The sequence below is a fragment of the Solea senegalensis genome, linkage group LG13 (genome assembly GCF_019176455.1).
Source record: "Solea senegalensis isolate Sse05_10M linkage group LG13, IFAPA_SoseM_1, whole genome shotgun sequence".
Lineage (NCBI taxonomy): Eukaryota > Metazoa > Chordata > Actinopteri > Pleuronectiformes > Soleidae > Solea > Solea senegalensis.
The window spans coordinates 249,864-273,270 of record NC_058033.1 but is presented as its reverse complement, the minus strand read 5'-3'; the positions used below and the strand labels follow the sequence as shown (position 1 = coordinate 273,270).

The 23,407-nt window shown below is 37.4% G+C and overlaps 2 protein-coding genes across 4 annotated transcripts; one reads left to right on the top strand and one right to left on the bottom strand.

Moving 5' to 3' along the window:
* Nucleotides 1-792: 792 nt before the first annotated feature.
* LOC122780126 (beta,beta-carotene 9',10'-oxygenase-like) lies at nucleotides 793-10,128 on the bottom strand. Its single transcript, XM_044042932.1, has 12 exons — nucleotides 9,852-10,128; nucleotides 8,572-8,776; nucleotides 8,017-8,228; nucleotides 7,113-7,228; nucleotides 5,839-5,941; nucleotides 4,231-4,359; nucleotides 3,994-4,154; nucleotides 3,730-3,897; nucleotides 3,034-3,171; nucleotides 2,592-2,774; nucleotides 1,407-1,517; nucleotides 793-971 (listed from the first exon to the last, which is right to left on the bottom strand). The coding sequence occupies exons 1-12, from the start codon at nucleotides 9,874-9,876 to the stop codon at nucleotides 855-857; spliced, it is 1,668 nt and encodes a 555-aa protein (XP_043898867.1). The 5' UTR covers nucleotides 9,877-10,128; the 3' UTR covers nucleotides 793-854.
* Nucleotides 10,129-11,624: 1,496 nt separating this feature from the next.
* On the top strand, nucleotides 11,625-21,976 carry LOC122779128 (sorting nexin-19-like). Of its 3 annotated transcripts, XM_044041225.1 has the most exons (12): nucleotides 11,625-11,682; nucleotides 14,680-16,143; nucleotides 16,641-16,779; nucleotides 16,854-16,954; nucleotides 17,027-17,146; nucleotides 17,407-17,513; nucleotides 18,888-18,978; nucleotides 19,081-19,225; nucleotides 19,419-19,542; nucleotides 20,061-20,245; nucleotides 20,355-20,439; nucleotides 20,643-21,976. In XM_044041225.1, exons 1-12 carry the CDS (start codon nucleotides 11,680-11,682, stop codon nucleotides 20,770-20,772), a joined length of 2,694 nt encoding a protein of 897 aa, XP_043897160.1. In that variant the 5' UTR covers nucleotides 11,625-11,679; the 3' UTR covers nucleotides 20,773-21,976. The 3 variants fall into 3 exon arrangements, with proteins under 3 accessions (XP_043897160.1, XP_043897161.1, XP_043897162.1); XM_044041226.1 differs by lacking the exons at nucleotides 19,419-19,542; nucleotides 20,061-20,245; XM_044041227.1 differs by lacking the exons at nucleotides 20,355-20,439; nucleotides 20,643-21,976 and having other exon boundaries at nucleotides 19,648-20,129.
* Nucleotides 21,977-23,407: the final 1,431 nt, after the last annotated feature.

Sequence of the window (23,407 nt, the reverse complement as noted above, 5' to 3'; positions counted from 1 at the left end):
TCTTTAGTCGTGACAGAGATATTCTTGAAGAATTAGGCGCATTGAATTACATATATAATTATATATACAAGGCCATACACAATTTTCAATTTTAATTGAAAAAAAGAAAAGAAAGAAAACTTGGCTAAAAAAAAATTAAAATAATAATTAAAAAAAATTGAATTTGACCTTTTATTAACAAATATTCTTTTGTCTTTCTTGCTATCATATTGTTGAACAGTATGGAACTGATTTAAGCATCATTAAAAGCTTTTATAACTAAATGTTTCAATTAAGGTTAAAATTGAAATATAAGCTTCTATTTTGGGTTCATATATTTGTACATCTGGACGAGTGCCTCCCCAATCATGAACCTCACTGCAGGTCACTGATATAATATCCCATGTTCAATCTTTGTTTACTGTATATATTCTGGAAATTGTCTATAATGTACATTCTATTTTTAACCTTTTATAGTCTTATTGTTAATTCAATTCAATTCATTTCCATTTTATTTGTATAGCACCAAATCATAACATACATTATCTCAAGGCACGGTACATAGACAGCATCATGGAGAGCACATTTCCCCACTGCGTGACTAATAAAGGTCTATCTTATCTTATGTGGCCCTAATACTCTTCCTTAACAACTGTTGGGAATTGACACTATATAAATATAGACCATTTACTATTACTTAAGCATTCAAAGGTAAAAAATGTTACATCAGAGTACATAAATGTGATTCAAGCTAAAAATCAATTGTTCAGTAACAGAAAACATACAATTAATCAATTCATTTGACACATGGTCTAAAAGTTGAACATCCTCTTTTTATGGTGTTACACCATACATCACTTTGAATGAAACATAATTCACACAGAGGCATTAAAGGTACCATGGAAACCATAAGGCATATTAACAGGAACACTGGCTCGTCCCAGCTCTTCAAATGTCTTGGCATCCAAAACTAGCAAGAATGTTCCTTTATCCTGGAGAGAAAAAAATAATGGGATTATTGTTAGAAACCACATAAATTACGTCCTCATAATGTCATTTTTGCAAAACTGCTTCTGATGAATACAATGGTAAGGCAAATAAAACAAGTAATAAGTATTTTATATGTGGCTGCTGTGTATCAGAAGGTAGAGTCTGTTATCTTATAACAAGAAGGTCAGGGGTTTGATCCCTTGCTCCTCTAGTCCATATGCTGATGTGTCTCTGTGTGTGAGACACAATTGCTCCTAGTGACCTAGTGACCGAAAGGCTGTCTAGGTAACAGCAAAATGAAGAGGGAAGCAAATTTTTAAGAAATTAGATCATATTAGGTTAACCTTAAGTTGACTTGTCCATGCTGGCTGCCAAGTTTTCACTGACAGTAAATCTCCATATCTCAAGCTGGTTATTGGCAGCAGTAACAGTGTTACCTGTGAGGGCGTTAGAACCACAGAGAGGATGACACCATCATCTTCCTCCACAGCATCATGTGATGGAACAAACACTGGCTCTGATGGGTAGAGACACTTCCGGTACCACACCTGAAGCATATCAGATTTACCCAGATCAGCTTAGTGTTTCAGATGCAGTGTATTTTAATTCATGCATTTTTTTTAATCATGTCTTACGTGACTGTTATATACCTTACAATAGAAATTGTACTACTATATGTACATACTATAAAAATGCCATTACACAGAACAATGGAAAAATATAAGGTCCAAAAGACCAATGGCTACCATACCTTCTGGAACATTTGCTGTAACAAGTATGTTCAATCTTGGCATTAGGGGGCATTTTATTGAGTCACCTATTGGGACATGGGGATGATAGACACTTGCAGTAATATACTAATATTATTTTTAAGCAGTAATAAATGTTTGCATTGTCAGCCTGTCTTCAAAATGAGACCCGCTGGACCTTAATTTACATTAGTCTGGACTTGGAATTGACACAAAAACTCTGTATGCTAGCCAGACCTTCTTTCCAAAGCTCTTCTGACAATGGAAAATCTAGCTCTCCAGCCCAAGTCTCTGTGACATAACTGGCATTCACTGGTACTGCAAATGCAGTGATATAGAGGGAGATCAGATGTCTGGAGTTAGTTTGTAAGAAAAATAAGTTGTCAACAAAGTGGCTCTTTGGTTTACTTGCAAATTATGCAATGGCCTCCTGTAAAAATTGATAATTTGAGGTAGCAAATGGATAAGGTAGAAGATCATTTGACTTTTGAGCTGAGGTTATGGGACAAATCTAAACAGAGATCACTCCTTCTGATTCAATTCAGTTTTATTTGGTGCTATACAAATAAAACTGAATTGAATCAGTCCAAATCATACAATACTTTATCGCAAGGCACTGTCCATAGTAAGGCAGAAACCTTCCAGTCCACAAGACAGATGATTGTATGTTCAAAACCTTTAAGGTGTCTTTAAAGTTATGAGCAAGGAAAACATATGTTTTTGAAAAAGATATAAAACCCTTGGTAGTAGAAATATTTGTATAAGTATCGTTGAAATGTACCTCTATTTTGTACTGTGCACTCTGCATAATAGTGATAGGCTGCTCATTTCATACAGAGTGTGAAAACTGTGTACTCTCACACACACACACACCTTAAGAGTATTGTCCTTAAGGTCCATCTTAAGCAGAGAGTCTCCAACAAGGTGGCTGAAGCCACAGCCATAGAGATAACGATATGGCCGTGTGTTATATCTGCCATAGTTGATCTGAGGAAACTCTAGGCCACCATACTCATGGAGGTCATCACCATGGAGATTCTCATGCTGGCAGAACACCTGTTTACAAATTGAGGATCAAACAGCTATTGTTAATGTCATCTGTGATTAATTCGATAGAAAAATTCCAATTAAAGTTTCAATTAGACATAGCATAATTCAGAGTTTCTCTGACGTGTGCTTGTGCATTTTAGCTTATTATAGCTTACAAATGTTTGCCATTTTATCTCACCATTGGACAGCACATCCAACATCACACAACAGGCCTCTGTCAGCCGACAGCATACTACAACTAGTACGCAGAGGACCAGCACCTCACCTTATCATCACTGATTTTGACACATGTTGCTTTACTGGAGGGTCGTGTGTTCAGGTTCTGCCCTGTCAGTGTTTCACTGGTCACATTCAGGGGCAAAACAAATCGGCGGGGGTAAACACGGCACATGTTATTGTACACCTGTAAGAAACAATGCAGAAGTTCAAATGTTTAAACACATACACCATGTATTTTTGTGTATCGATGCTTTTTACAAGTAAGTTTGTTATTCTACAATAAGATCGTTGCACTATTTTAAAACACAATGATTGATCAAAAAAAAAACATTAAAAATTTAGAGCTGAAATGTGTTTTATGTAGTGCTCTGTATTGTTAATAGTTTGTAGTTCAGTGTGTGAATGAGAGCAATTCAGTTTTATTTGTATAGTGGCAATAGCAAGGTCAATACCTTACAATTATTATAGAGATAACCAATAGGAACACAATGAGCAAGCACTTCCTCTACAACAGTGTAGCGTAAAATCAATTCTGAATTTCTCTGATTGTGTCTATGTATTTAAGAGGTTGATTTATTTCAATTTAATGAAGGAGTTAATCAACATGTGCATGAGTAATTAAACGCTGACCTCATCTAGTGCGTCTCCTGACTTGCGTAAGTTCTGGATGAGGTAGTTGTTGATGGCTTGGCAATTTAATGAAGGAGTTAATCAACATGTGCATGAGTAATTAAACGCTGACCTCATCTAGTGCGTCTCCTGACTTGCGTAAGTTCTGGATGAGGTAGTTGTTGATGGCTTGGCCGTCGTCTGAGCAACACATGTCAACCATCAAGAATCCATCCTCCTCAAAGGCATTAATCTGATGGAAAGTGGATAAGGCTTTGGTTTGGTACTTCACTGAGCTGACCTGCAGACAGAAACAACATCAGATCACAGAATATCTAAAGCTGGAATTAGTTTCCTGTAAATACAATTTCACCTCTAATCACCAGTTACATCTCACCTCTCCTGTATGCTTGTCAACAAGGTGGAAGATGGTTTCCTGATGGGGATCCCAGTAGATGGCCTCACTCAAAGGTTTCCCCCTCATCTTAGCTGTTACTATCTTGAGCAGATCCATCTTAATTGGCTGCTCGATGAACACCACAAAGTTTTCAGACATGGCTGTAAACAAGAGAATTGGTCCTATTTATTTATATTATGTATTATATATAACATTGTCCAGGAGGGTTTGACTTACCAAAGCTGTGATAGTAGGAGGGATGGGACTTGTTTACAGGTTCAATAGAACATAGCACTTTAGCCCCTTGAAGAGAGTCACTGGCATGTGTCTTCTCTGGAGGAACTCTGATGAAGTTGTATTGGGCTCCTGAAATATCCAGAAGTACTATTAATTGTTATTAATATTCAATTAAATATTATTAATGTGAAACATTCTGTCTTTACAGGATGCTGAAAAATTAGTTCATGCTTTTGTTACATCTAGATTAGATTACTGTAACTCCTTATTATCAGGATGTTCCAACAAGTCTGTTAGAATCCTTCAGTTCATTCAAAATGCTGCAGCACGAGTTCTGACAGGAACTAGAAAGAGAGACCATATAACTCCAGTGTTAGCTTCTCTACACTGGCTCCCCGTACAGTTTAGAATTCAATTTAAAATCCTCCTCCTCACGTACAAAGCACTTAATGGTCACGCCCCTTCATACCTGAAAGACCTAGTCTTACCCTATCACCCTAATAGACCACTTAGGTCACAAAAAACAGGTTTACTTGTGGTTCCTTGTAAGAGTAGAATGGGAGGCAGAGCCTTCAGTTACCAGGCTCCTCCTCTCCTGTGGAACCAGCTCCCAATGACAGTTCTCTGTATTTAAAGTTAGACTTCAAACTTTCCTTTTTGATAAAGCTTATAGTTAGAGCTGGTTCAGGGAAACCTGGACCAGCTCTTAGTTAGTCCCCCATTTTCCTTTCACCCCAACCGGTCGAGGCAGATGACCGCACATCTCTGAGCCTGGTTCTGTCAGAGATTTCTTCCTGTTAAGAGGGAGTTTTTTCTCTCCACTGATGCCTAGTGTTTGCTCATTGTGTGAACTGTTGGGGTTCTCTGCTCTCCTTGATGTTGTCTATGTACAGTGCCTTGAGATAATGTATGTTATGATTTGGCGCTATACAAATAAAATTTAATTGAATTGAAAGTATTAAATTATATCACAAACATCATCTTCTTTTGAAGAATACCTGAAACAAGTGACTGAGACCATTAACTCCTCAGGATTATTATAAATCCCTTTTCTTCAAACTGATTAATTTTTTTTAACTTCTTGGTTAGTCCTCAATCGACTTTTCTGGTTTCTTTACTGTTCTATAAAAGCAAACAGTTACAATTTCCTTCATCTTGGCCATGGCTACCCACCAACCCATGTGCACACAGGGAGAACATGCAAACTCCATGCAGAGAGAGCCTCGGACAGACAGGGTTGTGTACCTGGGTCTTTTTGCATCCCCACCAACTGATAAAACTAAACAAGTCTTCAGTTGTATTCCATAGCGTCATAAACTGTTTCTGCCCCATTATCGCGAAACACCTTTATGTTGTGTTCACAACGAACACGATTTGTCGCGTCACTCCGCTGGATCGTTTTGTACATTTTGTGGTGCCGAGCGTCAGACGGGATTTGTGCGATAGACACGATGGGCACGATTTTGTCATCAGCCCGGCCCGGCGAATGTCGCATCTGTGCATTGACTTTGTATGTAAAGTTGTTGCGCAACAAATTTGCATCGCGTCAGGTGTGAACACTGCATTAGGCTGCAGCCACCTCTGCATCTCCTGGTCAGTGGGACTAACCTTTGGTGCCATAAGAATTGCCCATATTGTAGGTGGTACCATCAGGGTCATAGTGTGGGTGGGCAGTAGCTCCATTTACAGCAATAAACTTACTCCAGTCCACCTTCAAAACATAGCAGTGAAAGAGCAGAATCAGTGAGTTAACGCTGCTGTAGAAACATGATGATGACAGTTAATTCATATGACTGGATTAATAGCAGGAAGTGAGAATATATTAGAGCTGAAACGATTAATTGATTATTAATCAATTACTAAATTAATCGACTTAATCGATTAATCGGTTTGAAGCTTTTTTCATGATTAAAACAAGATTTTCAATTGTTTAAGCTTCTTAAATATGAATATTTCTTTGCTCTGGATAACAAAGAAATCATTAAAAGTTATTCATTAAGACATTTGAGAACATCATCATTTCCAGCTTTGACGAACACCGATCAACATTTTTTTGAATGTTTTTTGATATTTTTGGACCAAACGGTTAAACGAGAAAATAATCGACAGATTAATCGATTATGAAAATAATTGTTAGTTGCAGCTCTGGAATATATTGCTTAATAATTCACCTTATTCCTAAGGCCCATGATACCTCGCATGAATTATGGACACAACTTCCAGTGCATCCTGTCACTTAAGCAGAACCAGTGTTTTCCATGGTAACTGAGCACTTTTCACTGAGAGTGATTGTAACATTTAACTTGTGGGAACATTTACCTGTTACACCTCAAAAGGAGGATGATGTGATAATTCCTCTGCCTTCTTCTACAATTGAGTCTCATTCGGACAAGATATAATTGCAATTTGTGTTAAATTTAACTCAGTTACTGAGAAGAGTTAAATATAAATAGTTAAATTGACTCTTTTACTTATACTTTAACACTGCTAAACTGCTTTACTGTGTATAATATCATAAAGAATGCAGCAGTGGCTGTATTTCCCAAGTAATAGTAAATTAAAAGAATTTAATTAACTCTGTGGCTACAGACGTGAACAAGACCTGAAAATCTCAGTAGTTACACAATAATAAGATATGTGGCATTTTGCTAAAAAGAGGTGGGACACAATCTTAATTATTTAAAGGCAGAAAAAGATTTGAAAGTCCACTGCAGGAACAGTGTGATCATGAAGTCATGTAACTGCCGCAGCTGCCATCCCTGTTTTGCTATTAGAAAGAACTAGTTTACTGCTGTTTCTACTCCTGGTCCACAAGTTTCACTCATAGCACCTCCAGGAAAAAGGTGAATTTCCATTGTTGTTAGTGATGATCATGTTCGTACCTTTTCCAATGTTTTGAGATTCTCTGGGTTCACTTTGTGCATGAAGTTTGTCTCTGTGCTGACATAGTAATCACTTTTGTACTTCACAAAACTAACATTTGCATTATCAGTGGGCTCTGAAACAAAGTAAACACACGGGTGGATTACTGATGGCTTCACAATGAATGGAAACTTCTTCTTTCTTTTTTTCAATAAACATTTTTCATTTGTAATTTGCCACTTGCAGTTAACTGGCAAACCCACACCCAATCTAAAGAATGCCACTTGCCTGGTCTTGCTCTCTGGCTCTGCTCTGTAACTCGTGTTATTATGTAACAATAGTAAATACAGAATGCCTAAAGAAGCCCTACCTCTGGCCTTGCTTTACAGTTTGTAGAATGTGTGTTTTTTTTAAAACAAAATATGTACAAATTGCTGTTGATTGTTAAGAATATCAGTTCCACATGACTCCCTATGTGTTTCTCAGTATAGTGGTGTTTGGATCTCTTGTCATTCAACATTCCTGGACTGCACTGACAGACAAAGGCAACAGCAACATTGTGCTAGTCACACAACTGCACACAGCTTTGTGTATGACTGGAAACGCCATTCAGACAGATAGATGCTTCTAGTCACTTTCTGCCCCTGTGCTGCCATGCAGCATACACATAATTGCACATCATTTCTTTTTATGATGATCAGAGGGAGAATAATAACAACAGCAATTGCCAAAAGTAAGACTTCAGTTTTAAAATATATATTTTTACTGCACTAAAATAGTTTACTCATTGTTAATTCAGCTGTACCTCAGCACAAGACAAAAACACATTGACACAATATTCATGTAGTAAGGAAGTAATCAAACCAACTACCATGAGCCCGCCTCCTTGTCAGACGTTATGCTTTTTTTGGCTTCTCTACTCACCCATCCTCTCAAATCGGGAAAGAAAGCGCTGAAAGAGGTTTTGGCAAGGATCAGGCAAAGCAAGGGTACCAAACTCTGACATCATAATGCGGTCCCATTCGCTGTTCTTTTTGTAAGCATCACTTTGCAGGAAGCGACTCCTGTAGGTCACTTGACCTTTGTCAATCCTGAACTGGTGCAGCATAGCCATCCCATCAAACCAGTGGTTGTAGCTGTAATGAAATACACCAGTTACTGTCTAACCACATGTGGATCAGGGCTGTAAAGTCCCAGTCGACTGGTCAATTTATGAGTCGATACGTTCTGGTTCGACTCAAATTCTGATTGGTCGACTTTTTGCCGTGTTAATTTCATACAGTCTATGGTTAATTTCATTTCATTTTCAGAAATCATGGGCTATGATATTGCGCAGATGCATGTGATGCAAAATGCTATTCGACTAGTCGGTTTTGAGTCAAAATTTCAGGGCTTCAGTTGACCAAGAATTTCTTTGGTTGATTACAGCCCTAATGTGTATTTGTTGATCTTTGAGTTTGTGTTATGCACAGTGCTCACTGTGTGTTTCCAAACTCAAACTTTCCCGGCCCATTACGAAGTAGGCTGCCACTGATCCAGGACGGAATGGTGCCTTGTACTTTGGTGGAGATTGGCTCAGGGGTCTCCTTCACAGAGCAGACCAAAGGAGCAATGGTCTCCAGTCCCTTCAGTGGCATGTTGATGCAACCTTGCACCTCATGATCGTCAACAGGTTTGTTGTTGTCTGTAGAAGAAAGGTAGATACGCTGTATGATAACCACATTGCTGGATCAATGAATAGTCAAATATATTGTTATTATAAAAATCTGACAAAACATTAGTAGATTTTACTCATTAATTGCTAATAAATCAGACAAATGTGTATAAATTGAGAAGAAATCAAAAACAATGGAGGTCAAAATCAGACTACTTTATTAATCCATGCGGGTAAATTGGGTGAGTTCAGAATTAAAATAACACTCAGGAAGGAAATAAGGAATAAGATAAGTATAAGTGTTAGATTAATATTAACAGCAGATGAAATATATACCATGACATAAAAATACAAACATGACATCAGTATGTGCTTATTAAGTGGTATGACCTTTATGTTATATGACAATAAATGTGACTGAATAATAAAGTAAAGTGTTGTAAGTAATGTAAAGTATGTATAGAATTACAGACACTGTTTAAAAAGTAATGTTATATTAAAAAAATATTGATTTTATATTAATGCACAACTAAAAATGAAAGTCAGCTGTGAAGATAAATAAAGAAAAGTATTGGAATCATGTTAAACACATTACCAAATATTTAATTTGGCCCAAAAGCAGCAATAAACACGCATGTGGTCACAGTACTATATTTAGGCAACGTTCCTCAGAAGAAATACATTGATTGAATTATTGTCATAATTCAATCAACTGATGCATTCTGACTGGTTAGTCCACATTATGGCCAAAACACGTATAGTAAGGAACTAAGTAGACAGTAGTCTACAATATTATAATATAACATACATTTAAATGTAATGTCTCTCGTATTACTCACACTTGCCTGCGGTCAAACTATCCACACTGAGGGTGAGAGAACAGTTTTTACAGATGTCACCTATTATCAACTCTATCAGAGTCAAATACAACAACCTTGACATTAAGCCATTTTCTTAAAGCAAGCACGACAGTTTAAACTTAAGCGTAATGAGAAATAGCCGTAATAGCTCTCTCTCTCTGTCTCTCTGCCTCTCTCTCTCTCCCTGTATGTCTGTGGATGTAAAACAGGTAAAACATAACATGCATAGGACGAATTAGTCTTACCCGAGGACACAGGAGACATTGGCATTGCTCAGTGTGGTGGATACAGAACCTGCTCTCTTCTCTCTGTGTCCCGCTAGAACACACTGTACTCACTAGTGGGCATCAAGCTCCCACTGGAGCAGCGCCCTTATATAACCAGCTTGTTCTGTTATGTAACACTGTGGGCTATGGCGTTATATTTGGACCACGGAAATATATATTTTGCGAGTACAGAAATTACATTTAGAAAAGAAATTATACTATAATTTCTGTCACTCAGCTTCACTCTGCGCTATCTCTTTCCCTCTCACGTTTGCTCCACAGGGCACAGTCACAGTGTTAAGACATGAATGTGTTAAAAAAAAATTAACCAATCAGAATACTGGAGAGATGATACATTCTGATTGGCTGTTGAGTCTCAGTGGAGGGCCGGGCTGGTTCAATGTTTATCAAAACTCGCAATTATTGCACATATTGAACCAATACCAATAACACTGCCTATATTGCACTTAACATTAATCATTAAATTAAATTAAATTAAATTAAATTAAATTGAATTAAATTAAATTAAATTAAATTAAATCAAATCAAATGAAGCCAAACATAAATAAAATCAGTTGTGATCCTCACCAATGTCTGTCTTTTATAATAAAATTAGAAAGGTTAGTGCAAACTTAATAATTAATAATAATAATAAAAAATAATAATAATTCCCTTCAAAGAAATATCAAGTGCAAGTCCTTTCTGCTCACTTGTCTGAGGCTGAGCTCGATACTTAGTGTCTCATCTTGAGTACAAGTTCATTAATGTTTGGCGTCAGGCTCTGAGCTGAGGAAATCCTCAGGATTGAGTTCACGTGTTCATCAGTAAGACGACTCCTATGTGATGTTTTGTTTAGTTTCATCAACGAAAACAGTTGTTCACACAGGTATGTGCTGCCAAACATAGACAGATTGCGAGCAACTTGGGTGCGCAGCTCAGGCATTGTGTCGGGGATGAAACGCGCAAACTCAGCAGCGCTCACGGACACTGTGACTGCGCTGCTGCTCATGAAGAGAAGACGCGGGATCGCGCCCGCTTGCGGGCACTCCGTACGCGCCAATGCACTCGCAGTGCATCTTGGGATTTGTAGTAGTATGGTGCTGCGGGTTTTAATAGTAATTAAATATCATCCTAAACATTTCCACTCAATTCTGAACTGAGGTGACAGAAAATAAGCACTCAGATTATTATTTTATTTATTTTCACCATTTTACTGTATTTTAAATGCAGCCCTTCTTTTCCTTAAAGAGAGAAGAAAATAATACATATCTTCAGTATTAGATATCTGTATAACTGTATAAAAGTGACAATAAATATTGTCGACGGTTTTTGAATTGTTCTTTGTATATTTGATCTTCAGTCACTTGTTGATTCAAGTTCACTCTGAAAACGTTTTTAACAGAGTGGGAGAGTATATATTTTTTTGTCGTTGGAGTGTGACATTTACACACACTCACAGACTGAGTAGAGGTCTGTGTGTGTGTGAGGGAGAGAGTGAGACAGAGGAAGGGATGGGGGCATGTACATGTGTGCCTGTGTGTATTATTTTTTACTGTTGCAGTAACACCATAAAAAAATTGGCTCTTCGTCTCTGAGTGGTTGGCCACCCCTGGTATAGTCTGTCCAAGTTAATGGAAATCAATGCAGTGTCCTAAGAAGTGTGTGTGTGCACGCGCATGTGTGTTTGGCTTAAGTGGCAGACTAATCCAGATAATCTTTGTTGGAGGATTTAAACAGTGTCTCAGAATCGGAGGAAGTCTTCAGCATCAACGTGTGTTCCTGGTATAAAGCTGCAATAACAACGTTAATGGTAATGTATGCTTTACTGTCTGCTATGTGTGAGGAACCTTACAGTCCAGTCATGTCAGAAGATTACATGCTGTAGCTGTCTTTTATCGGGGAGTGATAAAATGCAGACTTTAGCTAAACAATTAAATACAACTTCTGAAAGTGAAAATGAGACATTGGTAACCCACCCCATTTGTTATAATTGTCTAATGTGAGAATTTTAAACTGTCTTTTGAATTGACTGTTTGGTGGAGTTTGAAAATTGCCATTGCAGCAGGTGTTGACATTTGGTTTTAGTTATTTGCACATTAAAAATATGCTTCAACAAGATTAGCACCATTATTATGAATAAAGACTTTATTCATCCCACAAGCATACCTTGGATGATATTGCATATAGACCTACTATACATGAAGTTAATTTAAGTACTTCTTGGAAATATAGTCTGCCAGAAGTCGTCCTATGCTTATTAATAATATATACTCATTATAAAGTGTTTGGAAATGCTTTTGTTTCACAAATAAATTTTTTTGAAATGGACAGTGGGGAATAAATGAGTTGGTATTGGAAGTGAAACCTTCCACAGACCCAAATATTCCTGGCATTATATGGCAACTTAAATCTTAATATATGTATATATATATATATATATATATATATATATATATATATATATATATATATATATATATATATATATATATATGTATGTATGTATATATACATATATTTTTTTTACATGGTTTGTTTGACAAAAAAGGAAACAAATACTCACATTTGTTTTTCCAAATGTCTTTTTTATTAAAGTATCTGATTCAACATACATTTCACTTGTACAATCTTAACATATGTATATATATATATATATACATATATATGTATGTATGTATATATATATATATATATATATATATATATATATATATATATATATATATATATTACATGGTTTGTTTGACAAAAAAGGAAACAAATACTCACATTTGTTTTTCCAAATGTCTTTTTTATTAAAGTATCTGATTCAACATACATTTCACTTGTACAATCTTAACATATGTATATATATATATACATATATATATATAAAGTATAGTTAAAGTATCTGATTCAACATACATTTCACTTGTACATTCTGAGAAGTGGGTTTTTTTTACAACTAATTCAAAAATTCAACTAATCAGTAAGCTTAAAGTGTTACAACATTTAAATCAGGCAAAGCAAAACAAGACAAAAATTAATGAAATGAAATTTACTTTGAACGTGATTGAACATGACAGATAAAGCATTTTTCAAATGAAATTGCTCATAGAAAATAAATGAATTAAATAAATGAAAGTTCCCTACATGTTCAAAAAGGAGAAGGAAGAAGCTAACTTATGTTTACATTCCCCTTTTATAAGTTCATATTTTCTCACCGGCTGCTGTCAAAGCATCGTCATTTTTCATCAGACATGTTTCATTGGAGGTAATTAGTTTTGGAAATAAAATAACAACAACAATATTTACTTAAAACAACAATACAATTAAATACAACTTCTTAAAGTGAAAATGAGACATTGGTCCCACCTCCATCCCATTTGTTATAATTGTCTAATGTGAGAATTTTAAACTGTCTTTTGAATTGAGCAATGTGTTTACTGTCTTTGATCGTTCCAGGTAAATTATTCCACTGCCTCACCCCATTAACAGAAATGCACATGCTTTTGAGTGTGGTGCGCACCTTAGAATGTAAAAGATTTCCTCTCCTTCTTAGATTATAACCACTTTCTCTTTCTTTAAACCATTTTTGTATATTATTAGGGAGTAATTTGTTTGTTGTCTTTATAAATAATGCGTGTGGTCTTGAAATCCACTATATCCATAAATTTTAATGCTTGCCATTTTAAAAATAAATCATTTGTGTGTGCATTGCTAACTATTCTCATTGCTTTTTTCTGCACATTCTGGTGCACATTTCCTTTAGGGTGGATTTGTAGGTATTTCCCCACACCTCAGCACAATAGGACAAATAAGGAAGAAAAAGTGAGCAGTAGAGCATGTACATTGTTCTCTGGTTCACTATATATCTGACTTTAGAAAGTATACCGTTGGGCTTTGCCAATTTAGATCAAATGTGTTTGACTTGCAGTTTCCAACTGAGATTGTGGTCAATTATAACTCCTAGGAAAGAATGTTCATAAACTCTTTCTTATCAGGTGTTATCACACAGTATTTCATGGGTTAGCTCTTCTGGAATTCTACGTTTCCCAAATATCATGAATGTTTTTTTTTATATTGAGAGATAGTTTATTTGAATCAAACCACAGCTTGAGCTTAGTTAGCTCTTCAGAGATTGTCTTTAACAGCTGTCGGAGGTTCTCTCCTTCACAAAAAATATTTGTGTCATCTGCAAAAATGACACATTTCAGGACTTTGTTTTTATAATGTTGTGTTTATAATATCATTTATATACAGTATAAATAATTTTGGTCCCAATATTGATCCTTATGGTACACCACAAGTTATATCTAAGAACATTGACTTTTCCTCTCCCATCTGCACAATCTGTTGTCTATGTTCTAAATAGCTTTTTATCCAACTGAGCCCTATTCCCCTAATCCCATCCATTTCCAATTTTGTAATAGAATACGATGATTAATTGTGTCAAAAGCCTTTTTAAGGTCAATGAATACACCAATGGCAAACTTCTTATCATCAATACTGGTAGTTAGTTCTTCCACAAGGTCAATCAGAGCCAAAGATGTAGATCGATTTGGTCTAAAACCATATTGACTATCAGTTAGGATCTCATACTTCACAAAAATGATGGCAAGAACATCACCACGCTGACCACAATCCCCACCCTATTCCATCTAACCCCTTCCCATGTAAACTCACATTTGTTGACATTGAAAATATTTGATGTGGTAGGCCTAGTAAAAAAGTTAGATCAAAGCACAGGAGTCCTGTACAACTGGCCTTGCAGCTAATGTTGTTGCTAAGAACTGCTTTCTAATTCTTGTTGCTTGTTCTATCACAGATGCCTTCCTTGAAGAGCTCCAATGATTGGACTTTATCAGAGTTATTTGGGCAGAAGAGGTTGTTAGGACTTGGAGCTGTGATGATTTGGCTTGTCCTCTTCCATCTCCTTGTGAATGTTTGGCTTCTCTGCATCTTCACCAGTTTCTTAGTGGTCCTCGGAGGTTGGTTTGGATCTCGGGCTGTACTGAATGCAAACAGTCTTCTCCACCTGGAACATTTTTTGCCTCTTGGGGCAATAAATCCACCACCGTTTTTACCTGAACATGAGTGGAGGTTGAACCATGAGATCCACAGCTCTGTCCACAAAGCAGTGCGGGACTTTGTGTCTTCATGGTATCGTACTCTGCTGCCAGAGGTGGAAGGGGAGTTTGAATGTGCGGTGCGTAATACAATGTTAGACTCAGTGATGGAGCTGAAGGCGCGTGCACGGTGTGTGGACAGAAAGGCTCTGGTCCAACACTTGCTTGAACTCTATGGCTCTCACCTGCAGAGCTTCATGACTGCAAGACAGGTGCAGTCATCACAGAGGGAGGCCATTAGCTTCTGGCGGATCTACAGTGAAGTAGATGCTCCTCACCCAGCTATGATCAGTGAAGCTGCTGAGCTCAGCTACTCAAGAGCTCTTGTTAACCTTGTCTTACACGTGCTTGTCCCATACCCTCAGATGGAAACCAGGACTGGAGGTTATATGGTAACAGAACTCATCACCTGTAATGTGTTGTTACCACTCATCAGAAGAGTGTCTGATCCTGACTGGCTGAACAAAACCATTGTAGACATATTCACCAAGTCCAAAGAGCCACAGGAAATGGATGAGATCCCAACAACTAAACTGTACAAATGTCAGGTCCAGCAGGAGTCCTGGACCACCTGCATGTCACTGTTATCTTCTGAGCAAGTTGGCCTCACCACCAAAAGCTTGTCTGACCTTGATGACCAGCAGAGACAAAGCACAATCTGTGACAGCTCCTTGCAGTGTAGCCCAGTGGGCCTGCCATGTATGGAAAGTTGTCATGCAGGTGTACTCACACCAGGCAAAATGAACTGCTGTTCACTCACACCTGGCCAGTTATCTGATTCCAAAAAGATTTCATTGGAGTCATTGATTCAGTCTGACTCAGAAGATGACCTGACAGCAGGATTTTGTGACTGTGGTCATCCAAAAAGCTTGTGTCACATGAGCAAATTAAATGAGGTTGAGGCCCTCTGCTGCTCAAGTCCTCTGAAAAATCTTGGGCTGAAGGTGTTCATATCTGAAGACTCCCAGTGGCCTGCAGAAATGGCCCAAGAGAAATCCCCATCTTGTTCCCCAGGAAGAGTTTGTCCAAACTCATACAACTTATACACTCCCAACATCCAAGCTTCACCTGTGCATATCCAGAATGTACATATTTCAGGTTCTGTCACTGCAAAAGAGCAACGTGGCAGTGGCACATATCCTTATACTCTCTACACTGTCAAGGTAACACCACCTCCTGCTGGCTAAATGGGATAGTTGAATAGTTCAGTTTAATTGCATGATCTACCAACTGATTTTAGCCACTTAGCAACAAGATCATCTCACAAAATCTACACCTAAATAAGCCTATCTTTACTATATGTTCCCTGTTTTATGTCACTGTTAGACATTCTTTTATGTCTGGAAACTGTTTATTTCATGATGCAAAGTTTGTTTCACTATGCAATTAAATGAGCCTTTTCTTCACACATTTACATTAGCACACATATGAAACAAAGGGAAAATAAAGCAAGACAAATAATACATAACAAAGGGAATGGGCAATAATATGAAGAGGAAGCTATGTGAGCAAACCTCTCTGTCTCAAGCTATTTCCCAGTGCAGGTGTCATGCTTTGTGCAGTCACTATGTATCAGTGCCTAAATCACTAAAATGTATGCCAGATATTTGATAATGCATTGTTGTTAATCACACATCCCCCTCTACTCTCTGTTTTACAGTTTGAGACAGTGTCTGAAGCAGAATATTGCACAACTCTCGAGCCTGCAGCCTGTCACTCTGTCAGCCGCAGATACAATGAGTTCCTCAACTTACAAACACGTTTAGAGGAGAAGCATGAATTTAAAAAACGTATCAAAAGTAAGAACTAATCCTTTCATCATTTAACTATATCTTGTCACAGAAGATATACAATTCTATGTTTTCCATTTTAGATATCAAAGGCCCCAAAAAATATTTTCCTGAGCTTCCCTTCGGACATGCAGACAGCGAGAGGGTTGAGGCTCGTAAAAGCCAGCTGGATATGTACCTTAAAGTAGGTACCAAGATCACACGCTGCATTATTAATAATGATCTGTACAATATAGTAATTTTAGTGATTTTCTAGCAATTAAGCAGGATTCCTGAGATTGCCAACAGTGAGGACATGCAGGATTTCCTGGCTGTAAAGAAAGATGTTTGCACCTATTTTGGAAGAAAACCTTTTACCAAGTCAAGAATTGATAAGGTAGGACAACAATGAAGCTCTTACAAAGGGCATGCAGTCCATTGTGATATTTGAAATTTAACACAATCAAAATGAAACTAATGAAAACAGCCTGTTAGCTTAACACATGTGAAAACTAGCAGAATAATAATTAGTTTGTTCAAAGGGTAAATCTCACTGTTTAACAGTGTTGAAAATGTCATATACATTATTTTTGGTGTGTTTTTAAATGAGAGAAATTACATTTTCTCTTGTCCTCTCCAAATTGATTTACATTAAAGATGATGGAAAATGCTTTAGACACATTGAAGACAGCTTTCCCCTATGCTGAGCCCCTTAGTCCAACAGAGGACCTTGAGGGAGATGCAGAGGGAAACAGAAAATACAGGTGAGAGTCTCACACTAGTCCCAATTCCAAATATTTCCCTCTTACCCCTTAATAAAAAAAGCACCACCCAAATGTGACCTTCTCATCCCAAGTTGAATTTGCCTATGAAATTGTATACTTTATCTGTACCCATTATATTATATTTAACAATTCAGGTTAAAGTCTAAATGCTAAATTGGTTTTATACTTCACTTAAGTCTGAATAGTGACAGAGAGGCAGTAATAATATTGCCTTTTTGAGACTTACAAAAACAGCCAAAGTCACAAACTTCAATATAAGGCAAGAAGTACTTTTTAGCTAACTTTTTCCCTTCCACTGAAATATGGTGTGCAGAGTGCATGAGCTACACTATAAGCAGCCATCAAGGGGAAAACGAGATGTATCACCTTAACTTTGGGGAGCTGTGATGTCCCCTTCTGGTTTTTGCTTGTTTTTGAGTTGTTGTTTTTTTTTTTACAATATTTTGGTTGATTATTACATATTAATCTGAATGTAAAGCTTGCTTGCTGAGAAACTCATTCAAATTCACCCCTTTCATCGTGTTCACACTCATTGAGTGGATGGAGGACATCACAGCAACTCAAAATTAAAGCTGATACATTTGGTTTGCCCCCTGGTCACTGACTGTACAATATCTTATGAACTCTGAACATCAGCCACCATTTTCTTCTTCTTCTTCATATTCTTCTTCTTCCCTTTCTTCAAGTTAAGTATGAAACCAATTTAGATGTGTTTTTGATTCAGCATAATTGTTAAAAAAATATATAATGTGTACAGGTGAATACGTATATTTTGGTTGGTTATTACATAACATTGGTTACTGCATTATTACATTTTCTTCAAAACAGCAACAACAAAACAAAAACAAGTGCATCAACCAAGCATTTTTTAATAACTACCACAATATGTAATAACGTATTACAAAATGTGACAATTTTTATTAGATCTACACTCTGAGGCTTCCGTAGTTTGCGTTTCCATAACTATACTACATTTTCCTCCCTTTGTAGATTAGACTGTACACAGTCATTTGAGGTGTCTTTACAGCAGTCCTCATGCACCACCAATGTCCATGTTTGGTGTCACTGGTTTAGGGATGTTAAACTCCAATGGCAAAGGTGCATGTCTGAGGTTTTTGACATTCCTATGTAACAAAAAAATATAGAAACAAGAAAACAGTCATGTAAAAGGAAGAGGGAGCTAAATAATGGCTGTTAATACTTGTGTTATCCCTGAAATAATCTCATGACATACCACTGATTCTGCTTCTACTATAAGATTATTGAGTCATCACTTCAATATAATGCAGTATATAGCTGGTTGTTCTGGTACTTTATGATTATAACGGGGAAACCTTGTGTTTCATGTATCAGGAGACTTGTATTCCCAAGCAAAATTCCCCCATCTCTCAACATACTTGATCTGCATCCCAAAGTCACCTACTGCTTTAGCGAAGGCAGCACTGTAAGTTACTTTATTCTATCAATTATCTTTGGTTAACAAATGCATATTGAAAGTGGACACTGAACACAGCTAACATTTGTTTTGCTCACTGTGGCTCCTCAGGTCCTCAATGGCATGACACTGTCTGGCCTGGAGACCTTCATCAGAGAGCAGGAAAAACGTTTATCTTGTCAGAAAGAGAACAAGACAACCAAGCAATCTGAACAATCTGACAAAGACAAGCCTTTAGGGAAAACACACGGGACAGGTTGGTATTTACACATCAGTCACTGTTAGTTTTAACTTTTGATGCGGATGCATCCAGTAGCACAGCATCAACACATGGCTGCAGCAACAGTTCACTGGTACCTGAGCACTCATAGTCCTCTCCACTTTTGATGTGATTTTGCTTGTTTATCATGTCATTGAAGGTGTGTTCCCATCATTGTGATTATATGCAGACACAGCTGTCGCAGATGTTGCTTTAAAGATCGTGTGTGTGCTGATGAAGGACCAGTGGAGTTGGCTGTGCACTGAAAATATTCAGAAGACTATCAGACTGCTTTTTGGTACCTTCATTGAGAGGTGACTAAAGGGTTGTACAGTAGAAGTTAATGTGACTGTTGTTCAGGCCAACTCAACATTTACTGATGAATGAATTCTTCTTTTATCTTTTATGTTTTCTTTTAGGTGCAGTAGTTATAAAGTTACATGAGACAAGGTTATGTAGGTTTCATTGTATTATTTTGAGGTACTAGTGTGTTGTGGCACGTTGATGTTGCATGGTATTCTCTTATATCAAAGTTTAAGGCTTACTGGGTTTGCTGCTTTAAACACATGATTTTCTGGAATCACCTCTTTGTTTAACTTTGACACACAGTCCTGGTGACTTAACAAATGCCCGTGGGAGTCATACAACAGTATAAATGCTGTTCATGTCCCTGCAATCATTTATAGATATATGATGTTTTTGTTTGTGTTACACATGTTTTATAGGATATTTGCATGTTTATGCATTTGTTCCAGTTTGTTTCCTCTGTAAAATGATTGATAGCAAGTAGAAAAGCAGATTTGGTATGCTAAACTAATGACTTTTGTCTCAGGTGGTTGGATGTAGGAGTTGCCCACCTTACTAGTGCCCCCTGCTGGGTGATTTACCTGCAAGTATTGCAGGAAGCTGTGTGGCCAGGAGGCAAACTACCTGCTCAACCACAGCCAGAGCGTAGTGCTGCAGAAAGAGCAGAAACTAAATGGAAATGTCTTGATTGTCTAATGCAGCTGCTCCCAGGTATAAAACAGCTGATAAATCAATACTGAAGCTGTTTAATTACACGTTAAGCATACGATGCAAGGCTACTGAAATGATCTGTTTGGTTTGATGATCTGAACTTGAACAGATCTCATTACTGATATGCTGGGAAACGAGTACAGATGGAGCTTGGAGACTATGCTGGAATCGTTACAGGACCATAATATAAACAAGTAAGTCAACCACCACATTGTTGAATAAATATACTGATTCTGCAATCTGAAAATAGCTGCACTCGGGGGCTCAGTATCAGCTCAAAATGAATACGTCTGATGTAATTAATGGTCTTCATACCCCACTGTATCCATGTAAGTATCTGTTTTAAGGATAGTTCTCGTGAATCTGTAATTATCCCTGTTTGTGTGTTTATGTGCAGGCATCTGATCTATTGCATCTGTGACCTTCTGCTGGAGTTTCTGATCCCAGAGTCATGTGACAAGGGCTTTCAGACGTGTCTGCTACAGAGCCTGACTAAAGACACAGAGAAGGAAAATCCTCACTCATGATCAGCATGTGTTAATGACTGGAACCATCTGATGGATGATGAACAATACATACATGTGGGTTATGATGAATTTGTAACTGTATCTATAGTTTCTAGATTCTGTAGTATGGCAGCACAGAAAAAGCAGCAGACATTACCTGATTGTTTGGCCCTAAATGGCTTTCAACATGTGATGTCAGTCATGCTGCTTCACCTTCCAACAGGAATTTAGAACAAACGTCCAAAAAGATGACACCTGTGTATTTCTGAACACGAGGAAAATGGGGTGAATGAAAAATAGGCTTAAAGTTATTGCATTAGCACCAGGACACAGTTAGCAGTTGTACTGCACATATTGTGACATTTGGTTCCTACTTAAGTTGTTACTCCAGTCAGCTGATGTGTCTGAGATATAACTTTTCACAAAACTGCATAGTTTGGTTTGTAAAACTGTAGCACTATAAAATTGACAATATGTGGCCTTGCTTTTAACTCACTATTAACTCACTGCAACTAGTATAGATGAATAAATTGCAGCCATTAGACCTTCACAGTAACCATACTCTCAAAGACTATTATTTCATCCAAGATCCTCAACAGATCACATAAAGGAGTTGTGAAGCATTGGTGTTAAGTGGAGGAATACTCTTTGCTTCAGAAAAGACCTTTTTCATGAAAGCGTTAAAGCTGCGTGACAAATTAAAGGTGTTATACTGTGAGAGAGAGCTGTGGATCAGTTGTTAAGTCCTGTAAGTCTCCAAGTTGATGTGTCCCTGGGCAAGACACTTGCGTCTTGTGAGTGTGATAGATGTATGTACAAGGTATGACAGCTGTGTGATAGGAAAAGTGCTGCATATGCAAATATAGTTAAAAACGTATATTTTATGCAAGTATAGTATATCATCTGCCTTATCTTCCATGTTCACTTCAAATTGACTTCACAAAATCTCAGAACTGGCTGATACTGCTGAGCTCCTGCTTGTGATTTCATTCTTTGGAACTTCACTGGCAACAAGGAGGGAAAAATCACTCAAGATGCATTAAAGGTGACTCCAAATATATGTTCACCAGAAATGTAAATGATGTAAATAATGGATTTGATGATTTTGATTAAGTCTATTTATTTTACTTGAACAAAAACAAAACATGTTTTTTTCTTCTGATACTGTGTTCACATTTGACGTGATGCAAATTTGTCTCACAATAAACTAATAATATACCTAGAAGGTTACTTGCCGTATACTTCAAAGTGTACTTTCATTAACTAAAAGTATACAAGTATACTTGTAGTATACCCAGGAATTAGGGAAATATACATAATTATACTTCTTCAGTAGTTAGATGTAGGCAACTGGACCTGTTTGAGTTGAGTAGAAGATGTTTCACCTCTCATCCAAGAGACTTCTTCAGTTTAGTTCTTCAACTTAAACAAGTTCAGTTGCCCACAGCTAAATACTGAAGAAGATTATGACCTGGATGACATACTTAATAAAATGTACTTGAGGTACACTTATTTTTGGTAAAGCAATCTAAGAGGTTGACCTGAGCTCAGCGTGGTTAAATTCAGCAGTAGACAACTGTGCCTCAGAACCATAATGAGTAGATATTCTGCTGAGATCTAGGTGGAGTTGTTTTTCTTTTGTGTCAACACAGGAGGTGGTGGAACCTTCATGTTATAGGAGGTGTGCATCCATGTCACTCCCTCAGCCACTTTCACAGCTGTCTCAGTGGTCAGCAAAACCTGTGAAGTGAGCTCAATAAAAATCCATCTGCAGATGTTCAAATGATTTGTCTGCTTTCAGATGATCTATGGATAGGTCCTGGTGCACAAATAATACACTTTTTACAAAATTGTGCAAAGGTTGAATACCCTTGCACAATTTGCACAATAAGCAGACAAGGCGTGACATCAGGTCTTTTACTATTAACTTGCTACTTTATTAACTTGTATACATTCATGTGCTACCTGCATGGCTATCTAGAACTGGCTTTCCCCCGGGGCTTCCTCGCGAGCTCATAACTGCTGAGGCATGCTGGGTAATGTAGTTCTCATGTTACTATACTCATAACATCACATCTTTCCCCCTATAAAATAAATGATATTTACCCCTTAAAACAAAGCCATGCTTTTTCTTTACCTTGGCATTTATCATTAACTTCAATCAGCATCGTAACTTTACTTGTAAACAACTTTTCAATTTAAACACTTTTTCTGCAATAGAAAAATAATAAAGTGCAAACTTTCTAACCATCATAACACACATAGAATCTTTTCAACATTTTTTTTTCTTTTTTTTTTTTAAATTAACATTAACAACAACTTGTAAACAAGAGTCCTTAGCAACTCTTGATCAGCCTCTTAAGTGGCTGAACATGTCTTACAGGTCTGGACAGTCTTTCAACAGCTGGCGACGCAGACACTGCTGCCAGACTACAGTCAGTGTGGTCAGTCCCACTGTTAGTTGACTCTGTAGATTCAGCCGTGTCCTGCTGAACCATCTCCTTAGCTGTAGTGTCCTTTTCAGTCAGCTGTAGTTGAAGATCCGTGCGGTTTCTTCTCAGAGACAATCCACTCTCTGTCTGGATCCTGTAGGATCGTGGGGCAACTTCCTCCTCCACCTGTCCTTTTTGTCTCCATGCGCCAGTAGAGATGTCTC